At 44.4% G+C, this 26763-nt stretch overlaps 3 protein-coding genes across 6 annotated transcripts in view; 1 reads left to right on the top strand and 2 right to left on the bottom strand.

Annotated features, from left to right (window-relative positions):
* The first annotated feature begins 1584 nt into the window (after positions 1 to 1584).
* On the top strand, positions 1585 to 7056 carry myl9b (myosin, light chain 9b, regulatory). The gene is made up of 4 exons (XM_076754335.1): positions 1585 to 1682; positions 5151 to 5354; positions 5915 to 6076; positions 6159 to 7056. The coding sequence occupies exons 2-4, from the start codon at positions 5171 to 5173 to the stop codon at positions 6332 to 6334; spliced, it is 522 nt and encodes a 173-aa protein (XP_076610450.1). The 5' UTR covers positions 1585 to 1682; positions 5151 to 5170; the 3' UTR covers positions 6335 to 7056.
* A 659-nt stretch (positions 7057 to 7715) lies between these two features.
* tgif2 (TGFB-induced factor homeobox 2) lies at positions 7716 to 15534 on the bottom strand. The gene is made up of 3 exons (XM_076754322.1): positions 15240 to 15534; positions 12769 to 12992; positions 7716 to 11682 (listed from the first exon to the last, which is right to left on the bottom strand). The coding sequence occupies exons 1-3, from the start codon at positions 15256 to 15258 to the stop codon at positions 10075 to 10077; spliced, it is 1851 nt and encodes a 616-aa protein (XP_076610437.1). The 5' UTR covers positions 15259 to 15534; the 3' UTR covers positions 7716 to 10074.
* Positions 15535 to 19214: 3680 nt separating this feature from the next.
* Positions 19215 to 26763, bottom strand: part of dlgap4b (discs, large (Drosophila) homolog-associated protein 4b) — a 102792-nt gene continuing 95243 nt past the window's right edge. For 3 of the 4 annotated variants that reach the window (XM_076754369.1, XM_076754377.1, XM_076754361.1), the window contains 4 exons: positions 25844 to 26331; positions 24101 to 24192; positions 21801 to 21971; positions 19215 to 20871 (listed from right to left, as the gene is read on the bottom strand). In XM_076754369.1, the coding sequence (XP_076610484.1) occupies positions 20629 to 20871; positions 21801 to 21971; positions 24101 to 24192; positions 25844 to 26331 (994 nt within the window). In that variant the 3' untranslated portion in view covers positions 19215 to 20628. Of the gene's footprint in view, positions 20872 to 21763; positions 21972 to 24100; positions 24193 to 25843; positions 26332 to 26763 lie in introns of all 4 variants that reach the window. The other variant, XM_076754386.1, reaches the window with a different exon arrangement.

The raw sequence follows: 26763 nt of genomic DNA on the forward strand, positions 1-26763 counted from the left end.
TGCTCTGCCTTTATTCACATGGTGTTGTGCTAAATTCAGTCTCTGGGTGGAGGCTTTTCTATTCAGTAAATCCACAGGTGCCACTCTGCAACATCTGTCTGTGGCTATAGGAGGAGACTGTGATGGTGCACAGAGGCCCACACGCAGACACAATATGGGTCAACAGAAAATGCATTGTATTAAGCTGTGCATGTAAATATCTGTAACACTGAGAGATTTCATAATACTGCTACTGCGCTGAAGTGTCACGCATTAAACGCGGCACTGGAGGACTTATTCTAGGAGTTTGATGCCAGGGTCCGCAAGGAAAGACATGTTCATCAAATCAACATGACAGACAGCAAGTGAAAACTATATTAAGGTTTTTTTTTGTCACTTGTCACCACTGTGAGACACGTTCTGTCTAAGCATATGATGAACTGCAAAGATTATTTGCTTCTTCAACACAAGTGTGCCTCACAACTTGATGCATATGCAGCCAGACCGCGCAAGTCCTCGTCACTATTCGTTGCAGGGTTTTCAGTATTTCAGAAATGATAGCCAGTGAAGCCCAGCAGAGGGCATCACTGCACCTGCACCGAGCCTCGTTAAGCAGGAACGCCTCACTGAGCTCTTCCATTCATGCTCTATTTTTTACCCCTATAATTTAATCTCCATATTCCTAGAATACGCACTCAGATGAAGGACACCAACATACACATATGTAAACTGTAATCTGTTTAATATTCACAAGGCTGAGTGCTTCATGGTGATCATGGCAGCACACACTGTAAAGACTAAATGGTAATTTTACAATTAAATAAAGACACACCGACACATTTGATGTATTATACTGATATAATGGACAACACATGAAAAGGGGTATGGGGCTGCTAAAAAAATGCTTTTTGCAAGATATCCAACCCAAAAGACACACACTACTCCTACTGCAGCACACATTACACACTGCTTTTTTTGTTACACATGTATTCATTTTACCTAGACAGTAGGTATTTAATAGTTTATCAATATTTGGACAGAAAACTGGTAAATAGTTTCCAACAACACAAGTGACAAACAAGTTTGCCAGAGCAAGCAGCGGTCAAAACACGTCAGAACACATTTATTCACACTGAATGATGGTAAAGCATGTTTTCCTTTGATGCTCCTTTAATAAAACATGCTGAGAAAAAGGAGTGAGCAGTCACCAAACAGATGCTGCTCCCATGACATAATTCAAGGTGTTCCCTGCACGTTCAAGGCAAACTGCCTATTTAAGGAGACCCATAGTCTCACAACAGAAACACTGGCTTTCAAAAGTGCTCTGCATCTGCTCACAACTCCGGCACCATCCGAGCCTCCTCTAAACGTTTAGGCCCTTTTCTCTAAATAAGGCAGCCTTATCGTAGTTCCTGTCATTTCTGCCTTTTTCCCAAACATCCCGGGCAGCGTCTGTGGCAGTAGCAGACTGCTGCCTGTGCATTCTTTTGCCTTGTATGGAGAAACGGCCTGGCCTGAGATGTCTCCGTACGGGACAGGGCGGCCTCTCCATTGGCTGCGCCAGAAAGGGGCGGGACCCACCGGGAGGCTGATTCTTTAAACAAACTTTCCAGTACGACTGCCTGCTTCCCTTTCGCACTGCTGTGTCGGACCCTGACAAAAGGAGTTTGAAGGACCTCCAAATATTCGTACCTGAAGCCAAGGTGAGAAAGGAAGCTGTTTTTCTTTACAACTGGAGTGTATACAGAGTTTATATGATGTAAAAATGGCTTTTGTAAAGACTGGATGGGTGAAGCCTCTTGAGTTGGGTGGTACAATGCTCAACTGTCAGAGCTGGGAAGGGGGGCATAGAGTTACAGAGAGCCTCTGAAGTGATCACAGATACCAGATCAGCTCCAACAGAGCTTCTGTTGATCAAGAGAGACCTGCAGAGGATGCTCACCTTACACACAGTCATGTGTTTGTATATGTGGTATATAAATGTACTGTATGCCTGTGTGTTTACTTCCAGCTCACCACTATGGTACATTAAAACAGAGGAATTTCTGAGTGCTGCTGACCCATTTACAACTGTGGTTTCAAAAAAAAAGCTGGGATGCTGCATAAAACATCAATAAAACAGAATGGGATGATTTCCCTTCTGACATATACTCAATTGAAATCAGCACACAGGCAATATTTTTAATGTTTTACTGAGATAAACACCTGTTTGGAACATTCTACAGGTAAACAGGCTCATTGGTAACAGGTGATAGTATCATGATTGGGTATGAAAGGGGCATCCTGGAAAGACTCAGTCGTTCACAAGTGAGGATGGAGAGAGGTTCACCACTTTGTGAACACATGACTGTATGAAGGAAATTACTACATGAGCTCAGGAACACTTTGGAAAACTGAATGCACTCTGTTTTTATTTATGTATTACACAGCGTCCAAACTTTTCTGGAATTGGGCTTGTAGATCTCATACAATTACACACACACTCTCTTAAACACACAGACATACACACCTCTGATTTTTTTTTCTTTTTCTTTTTTTATGAGAGTTTAAGTTCCACTTCACTCTCTGTTTGTTTTTGGAATTCCTCACCGTTAGTCTTCACTTGAGTAGTGGTGACCTTCATGACCTGGAGTTAGGGTGAGGGGATGACAGCCTGAGTGTTTGATGACATCAAAGTGTGTGTGTGTGTGTGTGTGTGTGTGTGTGTGTTCTTGTTGGACCATGGAACAGAGGAGCTTTGTTATCCCAGTGGATAAAAGGCTCCACTGAGGAGCTGTGGTGGACGGAGAACAAATACAATTAGTCAGTACAAGCCGGGATGAGGTCAGAGATAGTTGTTGTCTGCCTCTTTGTGAATCATTGTTGATTCACTCTGTGCAGAACGCAGAATTTTGGAGCTGTTGCTACGGCACCTAAACTGGAAATCATACTGCTTTTCTTGCACCTGGATAATGTGAAATAATCACGACCGTCAAAGAATCTATCTTATTGATTGGCTGAGTTAAAGCCCAATCAGCCCCTCTCAGGAGACAGTACCCTACTGTATCACTGGAGCCACACAAGAATGCACAGTAGAGATAACTACATTCCCGGGCATAAAGTTGTTTACACTGGAGCCTCTTTTTGTGAGTCCCCACAAAATTATCTCACAAATATCACACAATTGCAGTGTAAATTGCTGCAAGCGTCTGCATGATGAATACGTGGTGTATTGTGAGAAGACTGCACCGTCCAGGCAGGAGAGAGAAGCCCTAATCAGATTGAGGAATTCCTCTGTTTCTGAAACCTTAAATTGGAGCGAGACGGCGTTTTGTTTCCAGCTTCCTCAGAGACTGTGACATGGAGAACGGAAGGGCTTCGGGCCAACAACACACACCTTCCAGATTTCTTTCATTTTTTTTGGCACACGAGGGGACAGAAGCAGCCAAACAGTAGTCAAATGAAAGGAAAGTTGGATCCAATGTGTGTGTGTGCAGTGAAAGGAAAGGAAGGAGTGAAACCACTGACAAAAACTGTATGTGGTATTAAGAGCAAGTGTACTACATCTTTGCTGACATGCTGTGTTTAGCACATAAATAAATGAATTCTCCTCCTGGAACATTTGTACTGAGAACCCCAACATACAGGCCCATGTTGGGCTATAATGTCTTTGTGTAAATGCCACGATGGACAGTTCCTAGACCCGTCATTTGCATTGACAATGAAGGCTATAATTCAACCATAGTGGTATCATAGCATTCATTTGTATATAGATCACCAGAAGAAGAAACGTCTTTTTCCTCAACAGAAGAAGATTTGAGATAAAGAGATAGGCAAAGCTGCTCCAGGCTGCCTTCACTGGCTTTACTGTGAGGCCTGAGTCAGTCATGCAAGCAACAGAGACATGAAACTTTAAGACTACTCCAGCCTATGAGACATGATGATGGACAGTGTCACACAGACAGCGCCATGGAGACAGATAATTGTTGAATATACTTCTGTGTACTCATTACTGTAATGTGCTATAAAATCCATGGATGTGCATCCTGCTGCCAAAATCCAGGATTTCTTTTTATTCCAATACGGACACACATGGTAATTTTTGTGATTAGAAATGAAGACAATGGATTTAGATTTTAAGGTATACATGTACATAACATTACACTGTAATTACCTGAGCCTGCTGGTGATCAACACTGTAATGTAATCTGTCTTATCCTTAACAAAGCCTGTATTCGTTTGAGGAAATTTCAGTGACTGTGGTCTTTAAATGCGAGCATTTGACAGGAAGTGACTTGTCTGGGCATGATGAACACTTTGGGGATCATCTCTTGTTACAGTTTTCCAGCGGAGGACTAAGCACAGTGTCTCCGAGGATGCATTTGAGTCATGCTGAAGTCTAATATTGCTGATACAGTTCACCTGAGTGAATGATCTCATTGTGTGAGTGAGCCACATACAGTGTTCACATCACCTCAGCGCCTTTCAGGGCAGGATCAGAAAGAAGCACTGGCACAGAGGGGCAGGGTGCAGGATATGGAGGTCGTTCTTGTTTTGTTTTGTTTTGTTTGTGTGTATATATTTACCTTTCATGGGTGAACATGAGATATAGTTAAAAGAGCAGGCACTATAAACTACAGTTTCAGATTTCTTTGTATAGGAATTTCTACATATACTCAATCATATTTATGACGGCAGACCTCACAGAATAGATAAATAATCAAATAAATACTCATATAAATAAATAATTGTCATACCTCATATGTCACCCATCAGCGACATTCACCTGCTGCTGCCCACTGGGTATAACACAATCACAGAACACACGCACACACACGCACGGCAAATCCTGGTAGACCAGAACATGAGTGACAGGTCTAATTGTGGAAGGATGTGAAGTTAGCTGCAGTGAGCACTGTGCAGACATGTCATTTTCACACCCATCACTGTATCTGACATTCAGGGAGAGTGCCAGTCTCTCTAGAGGAAGCGAGAGGCAAAGCGTCTCCTGCTTGGGGCAAACATTTGAAAGAGCTGCATGCAGTGCTCCAGTTTTAGCACTATAATGCAAAATCAAACTGAAGACGTCTTTTTAAATGAATGCTGAGATCTGTACTCCTGTCTGTCGGTGTTATCCAGCAGTATGCCCAAGCGAGTGTAATCCATGCAACATGCCTTTTGAATGTGCACAGGCCCAGATCTAGCCGCCATCATGTCGAGCAAGCGTGCCAAGGGAAAGACCACCAAGAAGCGCCCCCAGAGGGCCACCTCCAACGTCTTCGCCATGTTCGACCAGTCTCAGATCCAGGAGTTCAAAGAGGCGTTCAACATGATCGACCAGAACAGAGACGGTTTCATCGACAAGGAGGATCTGCATGACATGCTGGCCTCTCTGGGTACGCTTCCATACAAGTGTAGAGCTTGACACTGCTTTTAACGGGGCACTCCACCTCCACCTGCACATGAACATTAGTTTACTCATCATGAGGAGTTCTACTCGACCCGTGAACAGTTTTGTAATATATTCTGTCGCTCCAGTAAGAGCTCTCTAAAGTCCAAGAAAAACTGAGATAATTCAGTTAGTGCTCAGAAAGAGGAGTGAGGCGTTCAAAGAGTTGGGCATTTATTAGATGTGGCGTCTAACAAAAGATGCCACAGAGCTGAATTATGGGATATGAGTTAGAGCTGCAACAATTAGCCGATTAATCGATCAAAAGAAAATCAATGCCAACTTTTTTGATAATCAGTAAAGTATTTCAGTCATTTGTGAAGCGAGATTGATAAAAACAATAGAAACTGTGTGGGTTGGTTTGGTGGTTTGCATCCTGTCATGAATTCTTAATTAGTTCAGACAATAAACTAAGTTGCACACTGTTTATAGCAACAGTAACATAAAGAAATGTTTCCTGGTGCTGTACAAAAAGTACACACATGTAACAGTGTTGTTCACCCTCAGGCAAGAACCCCTCTGATGAATACCTGGAGGGGATGATGGCCGAGGCACCAGGGCCCATCAACTTCACCATGTTCCTCACCATGTTTGGAGAGAGGCTCAACGGAACCGACCCCGAGGATGTCATCCGCAACGCCTTTGCCTGTTTTGATGAGGAGGGATCTGGTGAGTCATACTGTGCACACAGGTGGTGGCACTTACACTGCCAGCCTTCGCAGCTTTATCTTACATGTCATCTGTGACCCAGGTGTGATCCACGAGGACCACCTGAGGGAGCTGCTGACCACCATGGGCGATCGCTTCACAGACGAAGAGGTGGACGAGCTGTTCCGCGAGGCGCCCATTGACAAGAAGGGCAACTTCAACTACGCAGAGTTCACCCGCATCCTCAAACACGGTGCCAAAGACAAGGACGACGAGTAGAGGGAGAGTCCGGACGCCTCGGGGCCCCCTGCACACACACTGCATCTCAAATCAGTCCCTCGTTCCTACCTTTATGCACCTTGTAGGTTGGAGAGAAATTAAACAGAAAGACCACGTAGTGTAGCAAAGTCTCCTCTAAAAGGGCAGAAGTGGCCGCTGTGTTAGTTGTTTTGTGAAAGGTGGGAGCTTGGGATTCATTTGGGGTTCAAGGAAATATTTTTGCAATGTGTTATTTGTATCATCATTGAAGGTTACCATGAAGAGAGGTGTGTCTGCATCTCATAGCTACAAGTGCACTGCAGCCTCGGCCACCGTGACTGCAGCTGCTCTGACCTTTTGTAGATTGTTGCAGGGAGCCTGGTTGGACTTTTTGAGATGCATCAAACGTCATGCATGTGTGTGCGTGGGGGGTTTTTGGACTGCCACGTTCAGTGCTTCATACAGTCCCAGCAATGTTTACCTCTTCCTGCCAATTAGCCGTCACACCTGCACAAGCACTGCAGTAAGTCTCCTATCTGTAATATTTGTATCCCTGTATGTTGGTAATGGATATAAAAACAATCATTCTGAGTTTGTTTATTAAAAGTGACGAATCCTTCCACCTGATGAAATGGTTTGTAGTTTTTAGTCTAAACTCATATCAGCTGGGTGTGTGTATTTGATGAAGGATCGCTCAGGCAAATAAAGTAAGTTTATTCATGCTGTTTACCGCAAAAAGTGAAGGTGCATGTTTTGGGGTGTTTTTAAGTTGTTGTACCATTTCTTTCAAACGAGCATCTCCTACTTCACATTGCCTCACTATTAGTGTTTGTGTTGATGTTTTAGCTCTTTGTCCTACAAAGCAGGATACTGATGTAATTTACATTAGCGCCAACATCCTTTCCTTTACAATATTAACAGAACTTATTGTTATTTACTGCAATTACTGATAAACCGAAGACAAATATTCATTTATCAATTTGAAAAAATAAAAAAATGTTTGGAGGTAGTGTGAACATCATTTGTAGTGAATTTGCTGAAACATGCAGTAACATTAGTACAGCCCTACTTTCTGTATGCAGAGCAGCGGTGTTACTTTTATAACTCTGAGATAACCTGATGATTGAAAGCATAATCATTTTTTTATTTTTTGTACACTTCAAGCTTTAAAGCACCTAAAATCTTTGCTTTCAGTCTTTTTTTTTTCTACAATGTTAAATACCCATAATTCAATATCAGAAGTTTGGGAAAATCATCAAAGCATTTGCTTCATTGGACAGAACTGATGTGGTTTGATCACATCTGATTGTATCCCACAGCAGACATTCTGACTCCTCGTGGTCTTAAACATCCAGTGATGATGCAGTTTGAGCTTTTATAGGCAACAAAAGACTAAGAAATAGCACTTATGAAAAACTGAACTTTTATTTCTTTAAAATGCTTATACAAAACACACATTTAAAGTTTAAGGCATATATTGCACAGACTATTGAGAAGTTTTTATATTAAAAAAAAGGGAGATTATCCCTCAGTCGTAGGTTTAAGGCACAGCAGCCAGTTTTACTGCCAAAGGTCAGTCATGAACGTGAAAAACATTTCTGAATGTGTTTGACTGTGAAGAAACGACACAGTTTGAGAAAAAGTTCATGCCAATACAAAGAAAATAAAAACATGACCTTGAAAATATTTACATGCATCATCACATTGTCTGATCTGATTGGAGCGCCATTCTGCAACTAAGATCACATATAAACCTTGCTATAGAAAAACAAAAACAGAAAAACCTGCCTGCCTAATCATAAGCCAGCCATTTCCAGTATCATAACCGATAAGGTGTTGTCACAGTGGAATGGTGTAGTATGAACAATAAAAATATTACTTTAATACTTAGTATTCTACACATGACCCAAGCCTGACATGATCTGTGTAAATTGAGGTATAAATGCACATCAGTCTAGTGAGTACCTGTAACAGAAAAAGAAAAAAGTCCTCCACTGACATCTACAGAGCAGAACTGGCATTGTGGAGGGACAAACAACAAAACAAAAGACGTGGAAATGCAAGAAGAGAGTTCATATCAAGGGAGGTTGTTCTGAGGGTGGGGGTCAGTGCTCAGCAGTACTCCGACCAAACATCAACTTTCTCCTTCCGTGTCGTCGTCGCACATGCGAAATGTAAGCGTTTGAGCGACGCGCGGCTCAGGGACACTGGTAAACATGACAGCAACTTTCCCACATGATGCTACTGTTAATGGATGTCCAGGTGGCCTTCAGCCAGATGTTGTGGTTTATGATAAGACAGTTTCATGGAAACTACAGCTTTATGGATGATTAGAAATTCTATACAAACCATTTCTAAGTATAGCTGGAAAGTACTGATGAAGAAAAAACAAAACAAACCCCCCCTCCCCCGCAAATATCAGCTATTTCGGTACATGTGCTACATTTGCTTTACTGAGACACTACGCGTCAATTCATCGTTCCACTAGTAAGACATTCAGCTTTGAAAAACATCGACCAAAAGGCTCCAAATTGACAGGGAAATCTGGATAATTCATATATTCCCCCCCGAAATAAGAGGATCCAACAGTTAAAGCGTTTTGCACCACAAAGATAAAAGGCGCCATGCCTCACAGCAAGTGTAACGTTTCAGCTCAGGAGCTGTGAGAGCCTGATGGAGGACCCAAGCTGCTCACCTCTCCACTGAAATTGATTTCTGTAACAGATCCAATGTGACCTTCTCCCCTTCGTCCCATATCCACAGCCCCACTCCCCTTCATCAGCGATCGCAGACAATTCCACACAACCGATCACGGCTGCTTAAAGTAACAGACATTGCTGCTTCGTTCTCAGCAACAACACAGAAAGCGTGGCTCGTTTTCATAGATCGGAAATGGCAAACAAACAGACACACGGTACTCAAGAGCACGTGTTGAGTGGTTGAGATGACAATTCATGAGGGCTGCTGAATCCCCTTAGCTATAAAAAGACAGGAAGATGGGCGGGGTGTGGGATGGGGACAGACACAGCGCGGCGAGTCATTCGGTCAGGCTTGCTGCAGTACAATCAATTTCCTTTCTGCTCATCTCCAAGGAAAAAGAGGGAAATGTAGTGGAATAACCGACAGACTACAGCTTGAAAAAAAATCATCTGAATTGCACAACTATAGAGAACTATGACGCTGATGCTGTACGTAGAAAAAAAAACCCCTCATGTCTCATTTATATCCTGTGGGGGGGAAACAGATGATGGGCAGTCCAGCCAATGATATCAATGTCTTTTGTACATTCAATACAGTCCAGTACTGCTACTGAAGAGGCCAACTGCTGGTGCTGATAATTACACCAACTGTACAATTAAGGGATATCCTCCTCCTTGCTCATATATTGTCATGTGGAAAGTGATTTGAAAAAGTCATCAAAAGCTTTGTACAACACATTGGCTCTGCGCTGAAGAATGTTCTTAAAGAGAAACGGCATCAAAGGGGTTCTTACCAGCAGGTGCCTCCAACAAAGAACAGCATATGTTAAACAATAAAAAGCTGCTCGAAACAGCAAGTCTCTATAACACCTCATGTCCGTGACTTCATCCCGGGTGACGCACCTCATTTCATTCCCTGTAATCTGCAGGCACAGGCCATGATGACAAAAAGGGACTGGTGATGAAGATACATTCTCCTATATACAGTGTTGTCCAGCCAGAGGGAATGTTTGGCTCCTCTCCTCCACAGATGTATATATATAAAAAAGGTGCTTTCAGCTCCTAGTTCACAGTTTCACTCACTGTGTGCAGGCTGTGCTGCGGGCCCCACACCGTGGTGATGGGGGTCTTCACTGCTTGAAGAGAGCTGGGCTGCCTGGTATCAGCATGAACCATGCTCCAAACGCTGGGCACCACTGCTGAACTCCTCTGTGCTCGACTACTGGTACTGCCACTGCTACTGCTGGTGCTGGTGCTGGTGCTGCTCGTGGATGAGGGCTGAGGAGGAGGAGAGGGGTCTGAAGTCAGGTCCACAGGAGGAGTAACCGTTGGTGTGGAGGAGGATGCTGGGGCTGAAGCAGGGAGAGGAGCTGGAGCTTGGGCAGAGGCAAAGACTGGGGTGTGAACAGGTGATGGAGATAATGGCCCAGTTGAAACAGGTGATGAACATGGAACTGTGACTGGGATTAAGGGGGATTTGTGGAATGGCAGGTAAAGTGGGACTCCTCTGGGAGTTGTAAAAGATGTGACGGCTGAAGAAGGAGCAGCTGGAGCAGGCGCAATGCTGTGGGATGAAGCCTGGCTTGGGGCAGTGACGGAGGTGGAACTTGTGGCTGGGAGAAGGACTGGCGATGGCACTGAGATTGGCCTTGGAGCCGGCACCGCTGTGTTCGTGGGACATGTGATGGGCAGCGTACCTGGGACTGAGCCTGAGGCTGGAGCTGAGGTGACAGCGGGAGCAGCAGCTGGTTTCTGAGAATTCAGTGGTCCTAGCAGTGAGGCGGACACTGGCACTAAGGTTGGCAGTTGAGCTGGGATGAGCTGGGGCTGGTTTGGACTGGAACCTCTGGCAGTGTCCTTCTCCAAGGGGCTCCAGATGACCTTATTAATCGGGAGAGGAGACACCCTTGGGGCTGAGACCAAGAGTGGCGCTGGGACTGGCACAGAGGCTGCTATGGACAGAGGCACTGGAGCCTTTGCTGAAGTTACAGCTGACACTGGAACAGCCATAGCCTTCTCCATCAGACTCTGCACCCGGGAAGGATCCATGACTTGTTGGCTGTCCTCTGGAGGTGGTGTGGGTCCCATGTCAGTGCTGTAATCACTGAGCTGGGCCTCCACTGGTTCAGTCTTTACAGTCTCTTTAGGCCTGTCCTGGCTCTCCTGGAGTCTCTTCAGGTTCTCCTGCTCTGCTGCCCTCTGTAAAGCTGCATCTACCAGGAGCCTCAAGTCGCTGAAGTCCTGGGTGGGGAACAGCTCCGGAGGAGTTGGGGGAGGCGTGTTGAAGAGGCCACTGGTGGGGCTAGCTGCCATTGTTGTGCTGGTGAGACAAGCACCCTGTTCCTCCGCTTCCCTCAGCAGACTCTGCGTATCCAGCCTCATCAGCGCCTGCACCGATCCCTCCTTTCCAGGGTAGCCCGCTCCTGTCAGAATAGCCGTCGCCGTGTTCCCAAGAAGACTGAGGTCCAGCGTGGGGACAGAGCGGATGACAGACGGGCGCTGCTGGGATGAGTTGCTTTCTGGAGAGCTTGCTCCACCTCCGTTAGATGAGTGACCTTCACTTTTACCACCAACCTTGCGGGAGATTGTGAACTTGGTGGGATCCTTGCCGTCCTTGCGTAGCAGGTCGGGGAGGAGGCGGCGGCGTGCGTTGATGAACCAGTTACATATCTGAGGAAGGAGGAGGAACGTCTGGCATGAACAGACCCGATACTGACAGCTTACATGGATGTTACATTTTTAAAAAAAGATAAAAGATAAAGGGAAACACATTTCTCAGATTCAGATACATTTTTTGCCGACAGCTTCAGACACTTAGACAGATCTATAACTCATCTCCTGCATCACATTCAAGATCTAAAAAACAATCTGAGGCCTGTGATCTTAGTAACCACCTACACATTTCCCTTCATCTACATCTGCGGATCGGGCCTGACTTACCCCCTCTAGTGGTGCAGCCTCCCACACGAGGAAGAAAGAGAGTGAGACAGACAGAGATGAGAGCCCTCAGACAGCTGGCAATAATGAAGGTCTGAGCTCAAATATGCTGAGCCACAGAGAAGCCAGCCAAAGGCATTCCAGTGAACTGACTACATAACAAGAAACTCTGCTGCCGCCTCACGCTGCTCTGTAATGCTGCTCTATCGCAGCCTGTCTGTTGGTGCGTGCCTGTGTGGAGAGGGAAAGAGGAAATGTCTCCTACTGATGCAACAAAGTGAAAAGGGAAGGCTGGGAAAGTGTCATTCTCAGCAGTACAGTGCGGCGATACCATCTGATTATCGTCGTGCTTTCAGTTCTCCGGCTGCTGACGTGAAATGTTGATAAAAATTACTCTCCCTGTCACGTCAAATTAAAAAACTGAAAGCACAGGAGTCAGCACAGTGTAAGAGATATTGTGACTGTAGCACCTTTTCTTGTGTGCAGCATCAGACGGTGATTAAATAGGCTAAATTCAGTCACGACCTGATGCAGGTCATGGTCACGCTTTTGTGCTACAAAAATAATAATTTGATGATTTGTTCCCACTTGATTTGTTCCCAAATGTGCTCTTAAAAAGGGGGAACAGACAAAGCATTACAACTCTGTGAAAGCTTTCATTAAGCTTCGTAAACAAATGGAAAGTGATAAATGAAAATGTCTGTCACACACTATGAGTTTCTCCCACCAAAGCGCAGAAAACAGTGTTTACCACAAGTGTCATTTCCTCTTCCAAGAGCACAGAAAACAAAACTAAACACACACAAATCTGCCTCTCACCTGCAACACGGAGAGGTTGGTCTGGCCTGACAGACTGAGCTTCTCCTGCTCTGACGGGTAGGCGTTGAAGCGATGCTCGTACAGCCAGCTCCGCAGAATCTGCACCGCCTCCTTGGGCAGGTTGCCGCGGCGACGGCGCTTCCCAAAGAGCCCTCTTCCTGACAGGTCGAGCGGGGAGCCGTCATCACTGTCCGACACAGCCGAGGAGTGCTCCTCTTCCAGAGCTGAGGACGAGGAGACGGGTTGTCAGTGCACTGTTACTGCTCCACACGCGTTCTTTAGCGGTTTACATTAAACCTGCGGCTCATTTTATACACAGTGATGTCTTTTCATACGTCCTTATGAACTGTGGGACGGTATCTGTTCATCTGCTGTGTGAACGGCTGATCATTCACTCTGGTTTCTGCAGAAAGGGGTTTTGTTTGATCCACATTTATGCAAAAAAAAAAGTGTAAGCACTTTTTTCACAATACTGGGAGCCATGTGAGCAGAGACTGGTGTCACACACACACACACACACACAATCAAATAATTTGCACTGATTTAACACTTAGCAGTGAGTAAGTGCCCAAACCTCATCAGTTACTTTTAACCTCCTATTTTTAAAGTGAGGTTCGCGAGAGCTTCAGAGGGCTGAGCCTGTTCAAACACTGGCTTTGTGGTTGGAACTTTGTTGTGGGGTTTTTGTCAGTCTACGGTTGGCCACTGGAGAGAATCTCCCCTCAAAATGGAGCATGCCTGATCCCAGGGGTGGGCCACAGAATGCAGTAAATGTCTTTCTCTGGGGCTGGGTGAAACCTGACCCCCGGGGCAGCGCCTGTCTTCACAAAGAAGATTGTGTGCATATCAACATCACAGTAGCTAGTGGCCCAGGAACCTATTGACCATGCAAAGGGGGCCGTTGTCGCCTCATGCAACTTTGGCTCAGGACTGCTGGAGCAGCTGACAAATCTTTTGAATTCTGCATTCCTCAACAACGAGGGAAGTCCTGAACCGAGTTGGAAAAGTGGGGGAAAGTAAAAACGTGCAAATTCAAAGTTGGTGCATTTCTCCCTCTTCTCTGTAAATGAGCTGAATACCCCTAGCGCCTAAATCTGTACGTCACAGTAGTGGCTGGGCTTTATTGATTATCAGTTTGTAGTGGAAACATATTTCATGGCAAGATTTATCATCCTGAATGAAACTCTTTGTCCCAATTCATGATTCTCTGCAAAGAGTGAAAACCACTCGGAAGCATTTGTTTGTCTCGGGTCTTTTTCCATGAAATACCAGCTGGTCCATTGCACTTAACATCACTTTGATTTTTTACAGTGTCATTTTGCATTTGCCAAAAATATTCCAGTCAATATTGTTGATTTTAGGGCAGCAACTAATGATTATGTTCATTAGCGATGAATCCAGAAAATAACGATGACTGAATGATTTGTCCACGGCCCAGATATGAAGTGTACTGTCATAGAGGAGGTGAAGAAATCTGAAAACATTCACAGTCAAGAAGCTTAAAACAGAGAATAGATCTTTAAAATATTTGATTAATTAAATAGCTTAACATCTAATCGATTAATAATTGATTTCAGTCACAACGCCCAGCTCTACATTAAAACTCCTCATAGCACAATTTCAACAATTTCTGGACTAAATTGCAAACCCACAGAAGCAGCGTCCCATTCATTAGGCTGACAGACATGTCCTGACCTCCAACAACAGACAAATGACGAGGCCCACAACAAAGCTGCACTCCCTCAGCTCTGAACACTGGATCTCTGGAGAGACACTCAGATCTGACAGAAAATATCTACACCCAGTCAATGTGGGATTGATTCGGTTGATCGAGCAGCACACACACATTTTAGACAGATGTGTGCTCAGTAGAAACATGTCAAAAGGCAACTTCGTGTTACCCAAACGTCTCCTCCAGCGTTACCTTCAAACAAGTGGGTAAATCTGTGTCCTGGGAAAGTGGCTCTAGCATTTATTATTTATTTGCTTTAAAGGACAAATTGTCCTCAGAGGAAAGTTTGCAGGCTCAGCCGTGAAATAAACTTCACAACACACTCACACCGAGGTGAGCATTTAAATGTTAGGAACAGCCTGAGAGCAGCTCGCTTTGTCAAACTCAGGTCAGACTCAACGTGAAATGAAAAAAAACAAAAAACAACACACAAAATGTGACATTTAAACAGGGCAAACCGAGGAGCTGCTCGGTGAATTAGCCATCTGCTGCGCACAAAGGAGGCAGGCAGGAAAGCACAGCCTCCCGCATGTCACTCCGCCAGATGGACACCATGCCTGCCTCCGCAGATAACTAGCTGGCTAGCTGTCCCTCCAAATTTAAACACAAACACACGCTGCATTTGCTCGCAACAAAAAGCCCGCATACCAGGCAGAACCAACAGCGGAGACACGGCGGGCTCGCAGACGCTCTCTGTGGGTCACAAACGAGCCTGGCAGTGAGAAAAAACACGACTCACCTCGTTTCAATGCTTTCATTTTTTTGTTGATGAACACGCAGCTGTCCAAGTTGCTCGCTGTACAAAGCGTGCCCGCGAGCCAAGCGATGGTTGACACAACGGCACTTTCTTCCAAGAAGCTGGAGGTGTTGCGCTTTTTCACCGACTTAAATAGCTCACTTTAGGGGTTCGGCCGCGCGATAAGCTTTCACCGGACAGTCCCTTTCCATCGCACTCCTCGCTTTCTGCCAGGATAAATGTTTTCTGTTTTGTGTCGCTTGTTCCTTTTACCTGCGCGGAGCAGCGCCAGCTCTTTGCCAATCTTGACATTCGCAGCTGCAATGAGCCCGCCTCATCAAAGGCTGTCAACCAATCACGACCCTCTATGACGCCTCCTGGGCAGCCATTAGCCAATCACGGCACTTCGCTGGACAGCAGACAGGCTCCGTCACATTGTGACTGACGGAGGAACCATTTCATTCAAAATATATCGCAGTCATTGAGGCAGTGTTATTTTCTCGACACGGTTGAAACCACACGGTTACATCGACACAAGCCAGTCCACATATACCAGCGCACTCATGTTTTAAACCACGGTGGTCCATTTGTGTTCCTGTGTGGCAGCCAGCGCAGTGTAGCAGGCTTTATGTAACGTTGAGCGAAATGCTCATGAACGAGGTGATTTATGTAACATTACATAAATCATAAAGGTCGAAAGCGTCGACTGGTGAGCGCGTTTGTCCGCCTCATAATGTAATTAACCAAGTCCTGTCAACTCCCACTGCGGGAACCTTTTCTGATGTGACATCTAGACATTAATTCTCCAGTTTGTTTGTCTCATACATAGGTGTTACAGATGTGCTGGGATGCTTTGAAATGAGCGGGAGCTCCCATTTCAAATGAAGCTGGTACAAAGACAGCGCCATACAGAGCTGCAAGCTACCTGTTTGTATTACTTTAATTTCTGTGTCCAAATCTACCATCTGTCACTATTTTTGCAAAGGAAAAAAACAAAATCAAATGTGCATTAAAACACCTTTGAAGGTACAAGTCAAATCAAGCAGGTTTTGAAAAGAAATTTACAGATTTACAGTATTGACTATCTTATAAAGAAAAAAAAAATGACTCCCACAAACTGAATCATCTGAAAGTCAACAGACAGCTCTGAACAGTAAGCAAATACAGCCATGGTGAACTTTTTGAGAAAGTACTGTGTGCATTTTATTGAACGTTACGTCTCTCCATTATACATGTGAACAACTTTCAAGTAGTATAAATAGATCTACAGCATTGTAAAAGATGGCGCTTTTCAGTCTGCTTTTGTTCTTATTTACAGAAGATGACTTTAAGAAGCACAGGGGGAGAAATGCAAGGTTATTAGTTTCATCTTAATATCAAATACCCTTTTACTCAGTATTGCACATATACTTTAAATGTTACCAAGAGTATAGTGACAAGAATCTAGGTAAATCTCATTTTATGAACAACACACCCACTCACTCACAACCCTTTTATACTAAACCCCCACAGACCCTGACATGCACACAGCCTATAGAGTACTATACTGAACAGATCCTAGTTTTTTAAAATATGTGCTTGCTTCATAAAATATTTCTCCTAGTATTTTTACAGATGCTTTTTGCTATATCATACGACTCTCCTCTGGCAAGAGCAGAGGTTCGGCCCCTCACCCCTTTCCCAGTGTTCTGCCTGACTCAGTGGAGCAAAGCTGCTGAGATGCTAATGAGCTTGTTTTTGTTTGTTTGTTTGTTTGTTTTTTGCAAGCAGGCCTTTGGACTACTGCATAGGAGTGGATCCACTGTCCCAGCTCTTCTAGGATTTAACTTTTTCTCTTTGTCTTGTGGCCTCGACTGATTTTTTTCCTCAGTCCTGGAATGCAGAAAAATACATAAAACATTCTGAAAGGGCAGCTAAACTTTATATAACGTGTAATGAAGTCAACCCCATTTTTAGAGGAAAATGTCAAAGATGAAAGGTGGGTTGGTATCAAAGAAGATATGGCACAAGTTTGACCATCGCCTTGTTGAAAATGATCTTGCTTAACATTTAAACTTTAAACTTTTTTTTTTGTTTATGCACGATAACACACTCCAGCAGCTTCACTCTTGTTAACCATGGTTGAAGGAGGCCCATTAAAGAGTGCAGCTGAATACAAATGTTGAAAAACCAGTCGCCTTCTCAAAATAAAGCTTTACCGTAACAGGCCGCTGCTTAAGCAAATGCTCAATTTTTGACTTTAAGGGGCCAAATCCATCAAACCTACATGGAGACCATCCCCCTCAAATCACCCTCAAATCAATGGCCTTACAGCAACAAAAACCCCCCAAGGTGCAGCTGTTTGGATCATGGATAACTCTACCCAGGAAATAGACCTAGGTGTGTCCCAGTGATATCTGTGTGTATTGGAGAGATGCCTTGTTTAAATGCATGAGATAAGCTCTTTTCTCTCTGTAAGTATGTCACTGACATCTCTTGATATTTTAGCTGGCTGGTAAAGCATTGCCTTTCAGTTTGTGAGGGTTAGACGATGCAGCGACTTTCTCTGTGTTCCTGCCCCCCCTTCCCTCAGCAGACTTGAGATGCCACGTTGTGTTCAAGTCAGGCACAGATCTACGGTTTTGAGTGAGGAAGGGTGACAGCGGGGTTTGGGCCTGAAATGGAAGAAACATGTAAATATGTTACAAAGTTATTCTAAATGTTTTAAAAATGCTCTGGCAGTGGTTGCACATAGGAAAGAAAAGTAAATCCAGTTGTTGCAATGTATTGCCTGATTATACATACAAGAATTTTCATCTTGAGACCTCTATATTTTATGACTGAATATCAAATATCCACAACATAATCCAAAATGTGTCACAACAATCTGATGTTTGCGGAAAACTGGGAGACACCTTCACTGACACCACACAGCTCGTTTGAGGAAAACAACTTGTCAGACACACAACTTCTTCCTGGCAGTCAGAAATCAAATCAAGCTAACGACGGAGTTTGAGTCACACAAAAGGCCTTCAGGTGCTAACAATGACAATTGACAGCAACCGGGGAACAGGCTATTGACACCCCTGAGCCATTCTCCTTGCTGAGAGTCATCCACAGCAGGCAAACAAAGGGCCGCCATCAGGAGAAAGCTCTAGCCAAGACAGAGAAAGAATGGTGGTCATCAGGCTTTTCCAATTCAAAGCCCATGCAGGCTGCATTTTGGGTCACAGTGGGTGAGAAAGAGGCGCTGCAGCAGCCAAAGCAATGGAGTGACACTGCGCTAGTTTAACATATCTAATTGGGAAGCCGGGTTTTGTTTGCTTACCATTTGGAAGAAACCAAATGTGAAAGGAAGACGGGCCAACAACTGTGGTTGATAAAAGGTATGTCAGGGTTGTCTTTACGGCTGGATATGTACTAAATCTTTAATTTGTGTTTACACGAATAACTCCCAGAGACCTCTTTGTGTTTCAGAACTGGCTCCACGTGAGACAGAGGAGTCTGTAAATATGTGTAATCCACATAGCGTGTCCCCTTAATGCAAAACAGGGCAGGGCTGAATGTGGCCTTATGGTGTGAACGCCTTTCCATTGTGTGTACACAGTGCACGACTGAGTACTGTATATTGGATCGGAAATTAACCACTGTTGCCCTCTAGAGGTCAGAAAGGACATTTTTAAAGATGCAGAGTTTGCAGGCTGAGAAGGGGAGGATCCTGAACGCTGCAAAGCAGTCACTCAGTATTGTTGTAATGATGGGCAGTTCTAGTAAAGCTTCTGTGTATGTGCATATCAAACGTTAAGCCTGTGCTGTGGCTACAGTCCACTACTTTCACAGTAAGCACAGTGACTGTTGAGCTCTCTGCTGCTGACATTTAAAGACATGAGATGAATTTGAAACAGTGAATTCATCTTTGGCTAATGCAGTCTTCCATGAAAAAAAAACAAAAACAAAAAAAACCAAGCAGCATTGAATAAATGATGAAAACACAATGACTAATGTATGTAATGCTTTAATTAAATAGTTTTTCTTTGAATAAAAAAGTGCAGGTACTTTGCATGATGTTCAATGAGGGGAAACAATAATGGTGACAAAGAAGTAAGATTGATTTTGTTGAGCGATGGGAGGCAAAATAAATCAAAATGCTTCTGGAAACAAAGTATAAAAATAACAGCGAGACACATGTCCTAATGTGTGTCCCCACAAACAATAACACAGGATCATCCTGCATACTCAGCCTGCTGCATTCCTTCAATAACAGCCTTAGATTCATTTCAGATGTACCAGCTGAATGCTAAGTGTGGTTAATAAAAGCACTTAAAGAAGCATCAAACAGACAAATGGAGCAAAACTGAAATATTCACGCATCTGCAGTTACAGCACAAACATGGGAAACAAAGTTAAGGGGACACAGAGAAGCTAAACAGACTAAAAAGGAGTCTAAGATGTCTTCCCTACACAGAAAATAAGATTCAGCGATATTGTGGCCACTGACATTCTGACTGAAATGGAGATCCTCATGCTCGGGACGTGCTTTCATTCAAAACCAGTAAGAAACTAAACTTTACAGATTCTCGCCCGTCGTAAAAATCTTTGACACAACAACATTTTGAAGGACACACACGAGAGTTGATTGCTAGGAACTCTACATACCCCCTTCAAACCGGACTTTCAATTTCATCATACCAAAAATATTCAGAATAACCAGATAAAAACAATCTTTTATACAAAAGGATGAATAAAGTAAACAAATAAATAGAAGGAAGACATACATTGGTGTGGGTTTGCAGTGTGTGTGAGTGCTGTGTGTATGTATGTGTGTGTGTGTGTGTGTGTGTGTGATGGCCACAAGGTGGTGTTGTGCAAAGCTACAAGATGGCCAATGATCTGGGAAGAGAGGAGGACGATGGGAGGCAGAAGAGCCTTAATGTTTGCCTTCTGTCCACTTAATAGATCTTCTAGCCGAGATAGAGGGACATTTAAAACAGTCTTCATATAGATTCTTTAGGATATAATCATCGAAATAACAATACCTTCATTAACAATTTCATGATATCAAGAGTAGTAACAAGAAATGACAAAGTTCATCAGCTGAGGTTTTCAATGGCAGCCTCAAACGAGGAGTCTCCTGCTTCATAGTCTGTCGAGCCCACCAAAGTTTTTCATGTTGTGTTTGTTAAGTAATTGGATGCCACCAGGACCAGCCTTGAACTGTAAGAGTGTCAGAAATGCCCAAATCCACCCCCACCCCAATCTCTAGGAATTTGATCCCCACCCCCCACCTCCATCCGTGTTTATTCAGAGTAGCTCATTTGCATCGCAAAAGTTTTCCTCTCCTTCTTCCAGGTATTTGAGAGACACTTATCTGTCCTTTGATCCGACCCTATATCCTTTCCTCTCACTGTCTCTCTCAGAGGCGAGTCTGGGCCTCGGGGACATAGATTTCGATGCTGTCTGCGCTCTCTGTGGCGGAGTTCTGGCGAAACGAGGCAGCCTTTTTAGCAGCCAGCAGACGCTTGCGAGCCTCTTGTCTCTGCTTCTCTGCCGAAGCCGAAGAAGAGGTGGACGAGGAGTCGGCGCTCTTCTCGCGGCCCAGCAACGGTCGTCCCTTACCGGGCTTCTTTGACGCTGGAGGGGTTGCCTTCTCCTCGTCCTGTGGTGTTGGGAGTGATGAACATGACAGGCAGAGGAGGAGAAACGGAGGAAGCGGTGTGAAAAAGGGGGAGAAAAGACAGATACAAGACAGTGAGAAAACGTAATGTGGAAACTGTCTTCGAGAGGTTTGTTTAGGCAGGTTTAGCAGACAGGACTTTGACAAAGACATTATGCCAGTGCAGATTGTTTTTGTTAAAGCTTGAGATAACATTTAGTGGATTAAGGTGAAAAACAGAAAAAAAACACAGACAGATAGACAACTGGTAAAAAGAGGCAAACATTGAGGAAAAACAGTCATTGATATGACAATTTTCAAAGACATGACATGGCAACATGAAGTGATGGTAACATGAATTGATGGATCAAATTTAAAGGACAATAAAAGGATCACAAGACACACAGTCAATGCATTTGCATTGCAAAGCAACATAAAGCAAGAGCATCTCAGCTACAGCCCGCATACACACACACACACACACACACACACACACACACAGAAAAGAGAGAGAGCTGGAAAAAATGACAAAGACACACAAACAAACACAAGCAAAGATGTTTAAACAGAGAAGGAACAAAAGCAAGACTGCATTCAGACACACCAGCCAGTGCATCTTAGCCGTGCTCCGCTGCAACACACATATCAGTAAGTGACACATGCATGCTCAAAGCAGGGCTCTACATTTAAAAACACGCCAACGATGGCCCTCTTTGAGATGAAGTTTTCCATGCATGCCTAAAGGGATCTCTCTGGTCCCTTTGTACTGGACAGGGAGGCCCTGTTAGAGTCCATCCCACGCAGGGACGGGGAAGTCAAAAGGGGAGATAAAAAAGAGTGGGAGAAATGGCGGTGGTGGTGGGAGGAGAGAGGCCGGTTTCGGCGGCTTTCCTACCCCAGCCAGGGCACTGGGCAGCAGGGGTGGGAAGTACCTTCCGCTCAGGGGGCGACTGGGCAGCCGCAGACGGCACGGACTGCCAGTCATTGGACTTGAGATGGTAGAGCTCATCGAACTTGAGGCTGATGTCCTCGATGGAGAGTTGTAGCAGGTCCCAGAAACCAGCCAGGTCCTGGGCTGTGGGCCGTGGGTTGGCATTCACATTCTGACCAAAAAAGGGAAAAGGGGGACGAGAACGAGAGAACAACCAATAAATGACGAGGAGAGAGAAGACATGGTCAGTGTTCCCGTCCAGACATTCAATGTCCAACACAATTCTCTGACAAATCAGCTTTTGGCCTTGAACAAACAGACAAATACAGAAATGACCGAGTCTACTTTCAATGTGTCCAGGTTTGTAATACAAAAAACAAAAAAATAAGATAAAAAATAAGATAAGAACATATGGAAAACTCTACTTCATTTGAGAAGATTCTGATTGTATAAACTAGGCTATATTTTTAAAAATACTTTAACCTAGAAGTGTCCATAATGGGAGAATGAGGGCAGTGGGTGGGGTATATGTGGGGGAGTTTTGTGGGTCCCGTTCACCATCCATCCGTTTTTGGTGGTCCCGGTCCCGGAAAACAGTGTTATTTATCTTCAAATCCATTCTGGCAATGCAACTATGAAGCGGTTGGCCAAAATCAGGCTCTCTGCAGCAGCTCCTGGCTGCTGGGCTCGACAGTACGGACTGTGTGTTTGTACTGTATCTTTTTTTTGCTTTGCTTTAGGTGTGGTTAGAGTGATGGTGGTTCTGCTGCAATGTTACTGACTATTTTAGGGGGCATTCTGGCATGAGACAGAGTGGAGAGAAATGAGGAAAGACATCCAACCAAATCCCCTGGGCCAGACTCAAACCACAGCGGCTGCAGATCACGGTCCACGCCTCCCCCATAGACCATCAGGGCGCCCTGACAAAAGGTATTTACTGGCTCATTACAGCAGCTTATTACTGCGCTACACCTCCGCACTGCATTGCTTGCATGCTGACCAAGCTCATCATCCAGTGCTGCTCTTTCCACATTCATCACTAGAGGGAGCCATGTCACAGCTCACATCTTGTGTCCCAGCTGAACTCCAGACCAAATTTAAGAATCACAACATAGCTTCAGCCTTTTTTGGTAGCCTAAAACAATATTGAACATGTTATAAATGCTTCAACATAACCAAGCAAAACAAGCCCGTGAAGCAGCAGAGAAATAGAGAGGAACTTTAAGTTTGACAATGTCAGTAAAAAGACGCGCGATCATCCAGGATCCAGCGTCACGATGTGGTTTAAAGTAACAGACATAACCCCTCAGTTGTTTCCAAACAGCTGCCTCTGTGTTTATTGTCTGTGCAAAGCCTGCACAGATTGCCAGACAGATGTAAAGTAAATCCTGCTTTTACTTCTTTCCCTCTGTCACAGCCGCTGTTTGCAATGCTCCAGGCAGACGGCTTTTCTTGGTGCAGGCTCCAGTCAGTTCCTCATACTCGAGCAGCTGCATTCACTGTGGTGATGTCCAGGCATTTCTAGCAATACAAATGTGCTATGTTGATACTTTGCTATGCTAATGGGCCTGTGAAGTCCGGGAAAAGGCAGAGTATTTATTGATTATGATTGTGTTCCTGACTGAGTCAATGTACTTTTCTGGAGAGCAACCGAATGTGAAACAAAACAAAAAATGTTTAGTCGTTGCAAAAGCAGTGAAGGAACTTACACACTGATACAGACAAGGCGGCTTAGTCAGTCAGGAGACAGCATATAGTACAGTGGTATCAGCTTTAAGTGAACAGCTGATGTGATGTGGCTTCATGTGTGGATTGGGTCATTTTGGTACGTACAGATTCCTGCTCAGTTTGGTATTTGGCAAACTGAACTTCATATCAAACAACAGGCAAAACAGATAGTTTACTCATTTAAGATGCTGTAGTGTTGTAGTGTCATGTGCTGTAGATGGCTACAATTTGTATAATGCCATTTCCAGTATAACACGTCACCCGAGAGGAATGGCTTATTGGCTTATTATAAGCTCCTTGTATTTTGTGCTTGTGGGCCACCATGCATTACTCTGTGTAGGCCTAATATGCTGTGCATCATTGGCTGATCTCAGATTAGACTGTTCTATTTGTTTGAAAACCTTCATGTGCACTGAGGCAAGAATATTTCGCAGAAGACAAATTAACCAAAATATAACACCGAGTTTGGTTCGGTCTTATAAAACATGGGCCTTGGACGCTGGATGGGAGTCTCAGTTTCATGCTTGTGCAGACCTGTAGAGCGGAAGCATCACAGAAAGGCTTTATACACACCAAGTTCTGTTCACACAGTCCCCGGAACTGCTGGAACTTCTGGGATATCAGGAGCTGGGCACTTCCTACTGCACTGCGAACCTTCCCCAGCACTGAAGAGAGAACAACAGTCAACACGTGACAATTCTTTTATGATTCTTTATCTCGGTAGCATCCTGTTATTCAAGCTCTCAATGACAAACCATGTCTTTTCTGCTGTAGTTAGAAAACATGGCATAAACACCAGGACCTGCCGATATCAAAGGCACAGCAACAGCCTCAACTACACCAAATGTTCTCTGTCTTACATACACAGCTCTGGTTTGATGCAAACAAAAAGCTTATCACAGGTGTCTAAACATTAAGTGCACCTTATAATGTATTGCCCAACCAACACCACTGGGTGGCACGAAGGGGATTACAGTCTATTGGACAATGTTATCCTCTTTCAAAGGCATCTAAGCTTATATAGATACTCCAGCCTTCTGTCAGCCAGTGGTCACTGTGCTTGTCTGTTGCTGTGTGAAAACTAGGACAAACATCTGCCCTGACAGAATTGGGACTCCTATCTGATCATTGGATTGCAAAGTTATGGCTATGTGATTATAGTGTGGTGAGATCCAGCTTTGAGGTACAGCTTTACATGAGACTTAATGCTGACCACTTTACTGTAAAAGTATGCATGCGCATGCGCATGCCTGAACACACACACACACACACACACACACACACACACACACAAAGTTGTGTTTCCAGAATTACATAGGCTTACATTAATTTCCTGAAGACCTACACATAAGTATAACCACTACTTGCCTAACCTGAACCCAACCTTACCTTAACCCCAGTCTTCACCCTAAAATTTAATGATTTACATTAATGGGACTTGGTTTTGCACCCATAAGGAAGGCGAGTCCCCAATATCGTGACTATGTAAACAGATTTATGTCCCCACAACTTGACTAATACATGGACATGCACGCACGCACAGATGCATGCATGCACACTCATAACCCTGTTTATAAAATGATCCACTGCTTCTGATATGAACTGAGCATCCAAACTCTTCCTGCTGTTTGTTTGTTTGTGTGTCCTCTGTGTATTTGTGTGTGTGCTCACTGCTGATGTTGAAGCACTAATCTAATCTGGAGGTTTAATCAGTTCCAGAGTAGATTTGTGTAATTCTGGGGATTACAGGCGTGCTCGTGTGTGTTAACCCCAGGTATTACCGCTTCATCCCCTCCATGCTGTGCATGTCTGATAGAGCGATTGTAGGACCTGAGACAGAACCCTATAACCGAGCTCTGTTATGGGGTTCAGACTCAGTGACCAACAGACCTCTGGAAGAGGCTCAAGATACAGGACTGATTCAGAGGGCCTGCTCGCGCTTGACTTCAGCAAAGCTTTGACTGTACATTTGGCTTTGTTCTGCCATTTCTGGGCCAAATACCTCACCTTCATTTCGGAAATGGACATTCATTATGCAAACCCAAGAGTAAACCGTATAAATGTAATTGAATATTATCATTGAAATGGATCACACCATCACCATTTTTGTATCTCTAGTAGAAAATGAAGCATATCTTTACAACTCCGTATCTTTTTTGAGTACTTTGGTAAGGGAATGTCAAGGATTGGATTGTGCAATGATCACTGCAGTGAGTGAGCTGGCCAGGTGAACCTGTCAAAACTCTGACGCAGCCTTGTTCACTGTTTCACAATATCACCTTGCCCGGGTTGTAGGGAGTACCCTGATAATCTTACCCTCCTCTGAGAGCTGGTTGTCTTTGGTCTCCTGCTCCATCTGCTGGCACCAGCCTTCCATGCGTCCTGTCTCAGCCAGCAGCAGCTTCAGGAACCAGTGGCCATCTCTCCGACACAGTGTTCCCCCTCCTCCGCTCTGGGGAACACTGCTGTTACTCCCATTCCCACTCTCCAGCCAAGGGTCTGGAGGTGGAAGAGACGAGGGGTCCAACGCTGGGTCTAGACTTTCTGAGAAGGAGGAAGAGCTACTTCGTGTGGTGGAGCGGTTGAGGATCTGCCTGGGCGGTGGAGGTGAGGAGATGTCACCAGCAGTGTCTCCATTGTCTAAAGAGTCCTGTCCAGGAGGGGAGCTCATGGATTGGCTGGCACTATTGACCATGACTTTCTTCTCAGAGTGTTTGACATTATTGACATGGGAGACGAAAGGGATGTCGTGTGTGTCTGAGTCTGTTTCTTGTTTTGAGGCCATGTTACTGGAGCCACTGAGCCTGAAACAAACAGGGTGAGACTCACTGTTACAGATGGGCCTTTTATAGAACAAGAATTCTCTTTTGCCAGCTTAGTTTTTTGTCCACTGTTACGCGCAGACCAGTGGATAGAAAAACACTAAATTATTCAAGAATGATGTCTCCATTACTGGAACAAACACACAATGCTTAGTTTCAACACTGAGTCCCTTCTGCTGGTCAATATAGATGTGAATAAACAGGATCGATCAGAGACTGGGCTTTGTATACATGATAATGGGAGCACTCAGACTGGCATCAACTCGCATTTGGCATCTTATGACTGGGGGTCCAGCAGGCTGAACATGACAGTTGCCTGATTCCACATTATTTCCATTTCGTGTTATCACACAGGAAGCGGTGATTCAGTCTGATTATGAAATACTACAACTGCTTGATTGAAGAATCTTAACT

The sequence above is a fragment of the Chaetodon auriga genome, chromosome 2 (genome assembly GCF_051107435.1).
Source record: "Chaetodon auriga isolate fChaAug3 chromosome 2, fChaAug3.hap1, whole genome shotgun sequence".
In the NCBI taxonomy this organism is placed as follows: domain Eukaryota; kingdom Metazoa; phylum Chordata; class Actinopteri; order Chaetodontiformes; family Chaetodontidae; genus Chaetodon; species Chaetodon auriga.